The sequence below is a fragment of the Megalopta genalis genome, chromosome 1 (genome assembly GCF_051020955.1).
Source record: "Megalopta genalis isolate 19385.01 chromosome 1, iyMegGena1_principal, whole genome shotgun sequence".
NCBI lineage: Eukaryota > Metazoa > Arthropoda > Insecta > Hymenoptera > Halictidae > Megalopta > Megalopta genalis.
In genome coordinates, this window is record NC_135013.1 from 3,279,874 (window position 1) to 3,290,435 (window position 10,562).

Below are 10,562 nucleotides of genomic sequence, written 5' to 3' on the forward strand. Positions count from 1 at the left end.
GCGTGTTGCTTTGCGATTTAAATGTTCGGTTGTTCGATGTCTCGGCGAATTGTTCACGGTGAATCGCGCGTTCGAGCGGAATTGACCCCCCGGGATATCGCGCTTGTATGCGCGTGCATTTATAATTCGAAAACGTTTTGATCGCGCAGATTGCAAGATCGCAAAGATTGTTATTATTATTTGTAATGATAATATTGCGATTATATAATATTGCATAATTTTTAACAATAATAATATTAACAATACATATAATAACTATATGTATAATAATGTATTATATTATTATATTATTATTAATATAATACATTATTATACATATTGTTATTATATGATTATTAACAATATATATAATAACAATATGTATAATACTGTATTGTATTAATAATAATATAATGACAATATGTACAATTATGTATTATATAAATAATAATATAATAACAATATGTACAATAATGTATTATATTAACAATAATATAATAACACTATGTACAATAATGTATTATATTAATAATAATATAATAACAATATGTACAATAATGTATTATATTAACAATAATATAATAACACTATGTACAATAATGTATTATATTAATAATAATATAATAACAATATGTACAATTATGTATTATATTAATAATAATATAATAACAACATGTATAATAATGTATTGTATTAATAATAATATAATAACAGTATATATAATAATGTATTATATTAATAATAATATAATAACAATATGTACAATATGTATAATAATATATTATGTTAATAACAATACAATAATAATATTAATAATATTATTTGTAATAATAATTTGTTATCTATAAAACCCTTTAGATTACAGAAAATGATGCGGACTGATAATTCAGTTAGAGGGTGCACAGTGTGAAATTGCGTCGGAAGATTTGAGAATCGCAAAAAAATATTCACATTCTTATCCTATAAAATTGTAACGAAAATTTGAATTTACGTTTACATTTCGAGTTGCGGTTGCTTGTCGCACTCCGGCCGTACATTGGAATAATTTTTGGAGCTACGCTTCGAATATTGCTCCGTGGTAAACACGTAAACATAAATAGTCCGGTGGTATAACACGTTGGTCTCTGGTGGCCAACGCGATGTAAACGGAAACTTCTGTGTCGGTCACCGGTCACTGACGCACTGCCCGGATTGTATTCCGCTCGTTAACCTGCTGATAGATCGGTCGCGAATTCCCGTAAGATCGTTAGCAAAATGAAATGTTGATTCGAGGCAAAGCCGATAATTAGTTGGCTGGTATTGTTACGTATAAGGGGCGCGAGTGACAAATTAGTCCCCGCAAGATTTTTCAGCCCCCTCCGATGGATTGACAAAAAAATGTTTCGCGTATCGAAGTTAATTAATATTTAATCTTGACAAGAAATTGCAATTGTTTGATCTTCGATTAGAAAACAAGGTCACCGTTATATTTTTTAAATTGAAGGAAATATTACACACACCGAAATATTTTTAAATTTTAAATTGAAATTTTGTAATGAAAGGTTGTTTTAACTTTGCAGTATTGTAGGCGACATCGAGACGAATCCAACGACCTGCTACAGGATGACCTTCGGGTGACATTGAAGGAAAAATTGCCACGGATCGATTGCCATAATATTTGAAATGATTCGGCGACACGTGACACCTAGGACTCGCACGTAAACATAAACAGACGAGCATAACAGACGCTAACGAATAATTATTATTCACGCTTAATCTTTGAAGTTAAGTTAACAAGCCAATCAAGTGCGAACTTTACTTAAAAAAATTAATTGTGAACTTAACTTCAAAGATTTTTAAATATATAATATTATACTAATATAATAATATACTATATATAATATTATAGTATATTATTATATTAGTATAATATTATATATATTTAAAAATTTTTGAAGTTAAGTTCACATTTAATTTTTTATTATATATATATAATGTTATACTAAATATCATAATAGTATAATAGTATAATATTATAACTATAAATACTATAATAGTATAATATTAACTCGTTGAGTTAGTGTGTTAATTAATTTTCTTGGTATTGTTGCACGGTGTTAACAAGCTAATCAAGTGCGATCTTTACTTTAAAAAGATTAGATGTGAACACCGTGCAACAATACGAACGAAATTAATTAACACACTAACTCGACGAGTTTAGTTAACGGAGCAAACGTACCCTCGATTCTAATTTGTCTAAAAACGTGAAATAATACAGGAAAATGAGAATTTGCATAACCACCCAGCAGCCCAGCCATAATTAAATAACTCGCATTTCCATATTAATCGCGTGATTACAATTAGGTTTTAAAAAAAAACACGCGCGCGCACTTATGGCATCATTTATACTGCAAAGTCGGCGAACAAAAGAAGGAGCGAACCGGGCACGGCGTGCTCGTAATAGAAACAAAAACGCGCGCATTAATTAACGCTAAACCCGCCGAGCTGTAAAAGCGATTAACGCGTGTCGCTTTCTAAAAATAACGGGACTAAATTTATCAAGACCTTCCGCCATTTTAGTTACGATCAATTCGTTCGAGTTTATCCGATCGTTTGTTACAAGGTGTAGTCTTGTAAGTCTTGTAATCGCAGGTTCAACGATCTTCGAGTAAAGAATCGTAATCACTGCACTAATTCAATACTGAGACGTTTGGAAAAGAAAACGCGATTCGGATATATTTTATTATTTCATACGAAATTGTTATTACCAAATTATTATACTATTATTACTATTATAATATTATTAACGCATTTAGTATAATATTATACTATTATTACTATTATACTATTATTGTCGTATTTAGTATAATATTATACTATTACACTATACTATTTTATTATCGTATTTAGTATATCATTATACTATTATACTATACTATTATTATAGTATTTAGTATAATATTATATATAATATTATAGTATATTATTATATTAGAGAGAGAGAGAGAGAGAGATTATAATATTATATATTTAATGTTATACTATTATACTATTATACTATACTATTATTATAGTATTTAGTATAATATTATAGTATATTATTATATTAGTATAATATTATATATATAATATTAGAGCTACCACCATTTTAGTTACGATCAATTCATTCGAGTTTATCCGATCGTATGTTGCAAGGTAGTCCTCGCAGGTTTAACAATCTTCGAGTAAAATAAAATGTGAAACCGGTCGACCGATCAGCGCGATAGGTTCGCCGTTTTAGGTTAGAATATTCGATACGCGAGCGCGCACCGTCTGCTTCTCACTTTTCCTTATTCCGAATCAACACCGTTCAACGGCAGGAACGCCGGGTCTAAACTCCCTTAAACTCGGCTTAACCCTCCGCACAGGTTCCCGGCTGATCTGACAGGATACACGCGAAATCTTTTTATAAGCATTCGTAAACAGTCGCGTCGCGCACAGCTCGCCGACGAAACAGCATCCGATCTGCGATACGGCGAAGGCTCTATGCGTTACATAGGAAATGCTAACAGCGACATCTACACAAATATCCCGGCGACGTGCGGGCGAAAAGCGAGGCTGCGAGTGCGCCTCGCTGCGTATTCAAAGTGCTTGTGTTTCATGTTGAATACCGAATGATCAATTTTTTTATTACGTCCTACTTGCGCCGTGTCGTGAAACGTTACTTGCGACCACTCGCTAGGTTAAGTGAGCTAGCAAGCGCTCGCAAGAATAAGTATAGTTGAATTAGCTCGCGAGAAGAAGTCTGATGTTAGATCGTGGACCTTCGTGCAAAACAAAGATGGCTTCCATCGAATGCAGGACGCAGGAGTCAAATGGAAATTTTGTAAGTGTTTTAAATCGTTTTAATTAGTTGGAATCGATACGTCAATATTCTTAGCTTTTAGCAATCCTTTCACTGTTTTAAATTACACCCACTCGTTCCTGCCATAAGTGCGTAAAATCCGTAGAGGTTAACTCGCGAGAACAAGTCTATTTAGATCGCGGATCTTCGTGCAAAATGAAAATGGTTTCCATCAATTGCCAAATGGAAATTTTGCAGGTGTTTTAGATTATTTTAATTAGTTGGAATCGATACATTAATATTGTTAGCTTTTGGCAATCCTTTCGCTGTTTTAAATTACATCCACTCGTTCCTGCCATAAGTGCGTAAAATCCGCAGTCTACAGGGTGTCCCATAATTATATTAACAGCCGAAAAGAGGTGATTCCTGGGGTCACTGAAATTTTTGTCTCAGAGAGATTGCAATCCGCGGCTTCATTTGTGCGGCTTTGTAAACACTGACCAATAAGAGGCGAGCACGGCTGCCAGTAAGCGGTCGAAGCGCAGTTTCGTTGATTGGCTCGGCCGCCTCGCGCCAACTAATTTCGCCTCTCATTGGTCAGCGTTTTTCGTTAATAACTCGTAAACGAAGCCGCGGATCGCATTTTCGCTAAGGAAAAAGTTGCTTCAAATGACCTCAGGAATCATCTCTTTTCGGCTGTTAACATAATTATGGGACACTCTGTAAAATCATGGCCTTTTTATATTCATTTCGAAGAAAATATTAGAATCGCAGGATAAGCATATGATAGTTTAATTAAATGACATAGACGTTAACAGAATTTTCGGGTTTGATATTGCAATGCTTACCACGTTAAACAAATTGCCCATAAGCGCATCATTACAAAATTGTAAAAGGTTTAAAACAACCATTACTACCGTGAATTTAACCCGTCCAATTCTGGTTCCATTAATTAAACAATTTCATCGTAACATTTACGGGGAATTTATATTTATACAATTCTATTGTATTTCTTTATTTTATAATATTTATACAATTTCAAACCGTCGCACCACGGTCTTTTTATACAAAATAAAAATTGCGATCAGGAATTTCAAGACGCAGGAGCTATGTTCACATTAATTTCATATCTTGATGATTTCAATTAACTTAGATACAATACAACAGCAGTTCAAACAATTCTCGAATAGTATTACGATCACCTGTTCGTCATTCGTTCACTAATTCGTGTCATAAACGCGCGAAGATCCGCGCGATCACGACGGCTGCGACCATGGTAGCATCGCGAGCCATGATCCGAGCGGATCCGGCGAGAAGCCGGTGTTAAAAATCGCGAGAATCCATGGAACCGATCGAAGGGATCTCCTGCAGCTCGACGATTAAAGCGTCGGGAAAGAGCGACCGATGATCGGGGCAGGGGGAGGGGGGGAGGTAAAACGCGCGCCGAGCCGAGCCGAGCCGCGCCGCGAGGCGGCACAAAAACACACCCCTTCCGGGGGAGAGTTTAATCCCGACAGGAGTCACGTGAAAATAATTACACCCCGGAGCTGCGTGACTCGTTCAGCGCGCGATAAATCAGAGCACGCAACGCGCGCGCGGGCTTAAACGGCGGACGGGGCTTGCAAGCGCCGGGGCAACACAGAAAATTCGCGGCGACGTTTCCGCCGATCCTTGCCCGGCATCCTGAGCCCTGGCGGCCTTCATTTGCGCGTCCCCCGGCGACGAGAACTATGGGTTTACAGCGTCGATGCACACGGGCCAGACCGACGGACAGCATGGCAAAACGAAACAGCATTGCGAAACCGTGCATCGATTTTTGAAGCGTTGGAAAAAAATGGTTTCATTCGAATTGGGTCCATCGTGTGCGAAATATTGTGCAAAAACAGAATGGGTTCATAGTGGTCAGAAGAACATGAACGTGTGATTGAATGATAGAAACGTTTTTGAGGGGAGAACACTTTGATGATAGAACAATTTAAGGATAAAACAGTTTGGATGATAGAACAGTTTGATGATAAAACAACTTGATAATGGAACTGTTTGGATGATGGAACAGTTTGATAATAGAACAGTTTGGATGATAAAACAATTTGATAATAGAACAGTTTGAATGATGGAACAGTTTGATGATAAAACAATTCGATAATAGAACGGTTTGGATGATAAAACAATTTGATAATAGAACAGTTTGGATGACAGAACAGTTTAATCATAAAACAATCTGATAATAGAACAGTGTGGATGATAGAACAATTTAAGGATAAAACAGTTTGATGATAAAACAATTCGATAATAGAACAGTTTGAATGATAAAACAATTTGATAATAGAACAGTTTGGATGACAGAACAGTTTAATCAGAACAGTGTGGATGATAGAACAATTTATGGATGAAACAGTTTGGTAATAAAACAATTTGGTAATAGAAGAGTTTGGATGATAAAACAATTTGATAATAGAACAGTTTGGATGATAGAATAGTTTAATATTAAAACGATCTGATAATAGAACAGTGTGGATAATAGAACAATTTATGGATAAAATAGTTTGGTAATAAAACAATATTTGATAATAGAACAGTTTGGATGACAGAACAGTCTAATGCTAAACCAATCTGATAATAGAACAGTGTGGATGATAGAACAATTTAAGGATAAAACAGTTTGGTAATAAAACTATTTGATAATAGAACAGTTTGGATGATAAAACAATTTGATAATAGAACAGTTTGGATGACAGAACAGTTTAATGATAAAACAATCTGATAATAGAACAGTGTGGATGATAGAACAATTTAAGGATAAAACAGTTTGGTAATAAAACTATTTGATAATAGAACAGTTTGGATGATAAAACAATTTGATAATAGAACAGTTTGGATGACAGAACAGTTTAATGATAAAACAATCTGATAATAGAACAGTGTGGATGATAGAACAATTTAAGGATAAAACAGTTTGGTAATAAAACTATTTGATAATAGAACAGTTTGGATGATAAAACAATTTGATAATAGAACAGTTTGGATGACAGAACAGTCTAATGCTAAAACAATCTGATAATAGAACAGTGTGGATGATAGAACAATTTAAGGATAAAACAGTTTGGTAATAAAACTATTTGATAATAGAACAGTTTGGATGATAAAACAATTTGATAATAGAACAGTTTGGATGACAGAACAGTTTAATGATAAAACAATCTGATAATAGAACAGTGTGGATAATAGAACAATTTAAGGATAAAACAGTTTGGTAATAAAACAATTTGATAATAGAACGGTTTGGATGATAGAATAGTTTAATGATAAAACAATTTGATAATATAACAGTTTGGATCATAGAACAATTTAATGATAAAACAATTCGATGACTGTACCTTCAAAAAAAATTATATATTTTTACAACGTCTGAAGAAGTTCTTAAAAATGAATCATAATAATCCCAATATAGCATCGATACAATCTTGCATAAAATCCAACTTAACCAAACTAATTATTTCCTCGGTTATTTAACACTTGGACGTGGTAGTTCGGGTCCATATGGACCCAGAATATAAGTATCATCATCTCACTATCTATTTTTCGACAATTAATAAAAATTCTCAACAATTTCTTCAAACCTTCTATAAAATCTAACGCGTCTCGAAGAAGTACCCTAAAAAATACCTTGATAAAAATCTCTAAATAAATTTACAAACGATCCTAAGCAACAGTAAGTTACATTCTCGTCAAAATGGTCCGGCTGTTCGAGGATTAACCCTTTGCACTCGAGTGGCGACTCCGAGGCACCGCTAATATTTGTTATATCACCTTTTAGAATAATTTTGACATTAACAAAGTTTGCATCTGAAAGATTGTTATAATTGATGTGTAATTGTTGCGCGAGTCCCAACAGTCGTTTTTCATATACGCATAAAATTCATTTTCTCATATAAAATCGAAATACTGTAAGTTAGAAAAGCGATTTTATATTTTCAATTCAGAAATCGCTTCGAGCGCAAAGGGTTGATACTTTCATTCGAAGGCTCACTTATCACCGAACGGCGGATCGTTAACGCGTTCACGGCGCGTTCGGATTTCTAAAATGCCACAAAAAGTACGTATCAACAAAATCCAACCGCATCTTCATTCTCTTGTCATTTTCATAGTGGACAGTCGCGAGTTACAATTCTGCTTCGAACAAAATCGAAAACAACGTGAAAATTATGAAAGCATTCAATTGTGAAATCGAACCTGCCTGCACAAAAATATTTATCATTATTACGTTATTACGTTGTTACGTTACAAAATTAGCCGCGTAGCTAGAGCAGCGATCCAGGTGCACGCCGGCAGAAAGGAAGATCGTCGGCTCGCGCGTATCAGCTTATCAGCGGCGCAAAAACAAAAAAGAAAACGAAGACGTAGACCGAAAATATTCAAATCGGGCTCGGCCGGAAGCTCGCCTAACTCTCCGCGGGCCGTGCACAATTTCGCCAGGCACAATTTCGTCGCACGGAGAACGTGAACGTGTGCAGTTCGGCGGGGTGCTCGGGTGAAAGGCTAGCGAGGTCAACACTCACCCTCATGGTCGAAGCCTCACATGGTTCGCCCGTTGCCGAAAAACGCCTTCAGCCCGCGGTGGTTCACGGAGCAGCTATCTATCACCCATCCGCCATCCCTGGCCTCGTTCGTTCCCTTCGCGGAAAGCGGGAGAAACGTTTCGACACTGCTGCTGCTGTTGCTGCTGGCACACCGTTCCCTGAGTTTTCACTTTCAAACGGCGGCGCACAGATCCCCGACGGGACAGGAAAAAATAAAATCGACGACGCGGAATAGGTTCGTCACTACGGATAGGACCGTTCGCGCGATCCGCCGGTGGAAAACTGGAACGTAGAGACGTCGCCGATTCGGCGGCGGAGACGCTCGCGCGGACTCGTCTCGGCCCGAAGGGAAGCGTGACCGCGAAAACGCCGAGCGGAGCGGAACGAGACCGGGCGAGATGCGAGGTCGTGGCCCGGCAGCCGGCGACTGGCTGCTGCTGCTGCTGCTAGAAAGCTCCCAAGCTCGCCAAGCTCGGAGCCAGTCGGCCTGCCTGCCTGCCTGCCTGCCTGGCTAGGCGCAAGCTCCCTGCTCGGCCTCCAAAACACCACCCCCTCCCCTCTCGCCGCGCGCGCCGGAACCCTCCTACCCGGTTGCCCCTGAATTTCTTCGCCGTGTCACAGAGAAAAATGCTGCGTGGGGCTACGTACACTGGCCGAAAAAAAGTGATCGGTGTAGACGGCTTTTAAAACGCGATCACTTTTTCGAAATTGAAGCCGAATGAATTGTTTTTAGAGGGATTCATCTGTTAGACGGTGACTGAAAAGAGTTTTCTTTTTTTTTTAATTTTGCTGTTGCTTGGAGCGAAAAGAAGTAATTGAGATGCCGCGTTTTTGAACGTTTTCATCTGAGCCTGAACATTTGAGAAATGATTTTTGAAGATCTAGGTAATTTGTAAGCGTGCGGAAACTTTTTTCTAATTAATTGTAATTAATTTCAAGTAATATATATATTAATAATAATATATGCTAATATATATATTACAAGTTACAACAAATTGAAGATCGCAAAAATCGCAGTTCTATCGCGACTTTGACCAAACAGAACTGTAAGAAATTAATAAAATTAATTATAATTAATTATTAGTATATATAAGTAATATATATAAATATAATAATATAAATGTAAATAAATAAAAATATAATAATAAAAATAATATAAATATAATAATATGTTTGGTCAAAGTCGCGATAGAACTGTGATTTTTGCGATCTTCAATTTGTTGTAACTTGTAAAATTGAAAACGCATCGCCGGTGTGTCAAAAGATACTTCTTATAATAATTGATAATAATTATAAAGTTTTAACGGTGCAATAATACCAAAATTTATAGATACCATAACACCAACAACTTTAAGTACCGACAACTCGACAAGGGGGATGAAGGGGGAAATGATCTTTGTGTCGCTATTTGCAGAAAAGTATACTGAAAATAATCCACCGCGTCGCAAAGTGGAATTTTGTGGTGGTAAAAAGTAAACAATTTAACAAAATTTTTCTTACCGCATTCAGCATAATTTTCCAACGAATTATTCTCATTGTTTGTTCAACGAAAGATGCGATTTCTTATCAAAAAACATTGCTCCTCGCGTTAAAAAGAAAACCAGATATACGCATTGAATAGTATCGTTAAAATAATTTAAGTAGTATAGTTTTAGTATTAGTATTAGTATACAGGGTGTCCCAAAAATGTCTCGAAATCCGGAAATGGCGGGTTCCTCAGACCATTTGAAGCAGCTTCTTCCTTTACAAACATTTTCTCCGAGACACCGTTAACGAGTTATTAACGAAAAACAGTGACCAATAAGAATCGAGTACGGCTGACGCGAGGCGGCCCAGCCAACCGGCGCGCGAAGCCCAGTTCCGCTCATTGGCTCGGTTGCCTCGCGCCAGCCGAGCTCGCCTCTTATTGGTCACTGTTTTTCGTTAATAACTCGTTAATGGTGCTTCGGGGAAAATTTTTGTAAAGGAAAAAGTTGCTTCAAATGACCTGAGGAACCCGCCACTTTCGGATTGCGAGACATTTTTGGGATACCCTGTATAGTATATAGTATATTAGTATATAGTAGTAGCATTAGTATAGTATATTAGTATATAGTAGTAGGATTAGTATAGTATATTAGTATAGTATATTAGTATATAGTAGTAGTATTAGTATAGTATATTAGTATATAGTAGTACTATTACTATAGTTTATTAGTATA

General features: G+C 36.4%; 1 protein-coding gene across 2 annotated transcripts in view; it reads right to left on the reverse strand.

Annotated features, from left to right (window-relative positions):
* The window catches only part of LOC117223620 (dipeptidase 1), a 296,833-nt gene extending 288,033 nt beyond the window's left edge, over nucleotides 1–8,800 (reverse strand). The window contains exon 1 of one of the 2 annotated variants that reach the window (XM_033475989.2): nucleotides 8,341–8,800. In XM_033475989.2, the coding sequence (XP_033331880.1) occupies nucleotides 8,341–8,346 (6 nt within the window). In that variant the 5' untranslated portion in view covers nucleotides 8,347–8,800. The remainder of the gene's footprint in view (nucleotides 1–8,340) is intronic. The other variant, XM_033475988.2, reaches the window with a different exon arrangement.
* Between the last annotated feature and the right edge of the window lie 1,762 nt (nucleotides 8,801–10,562).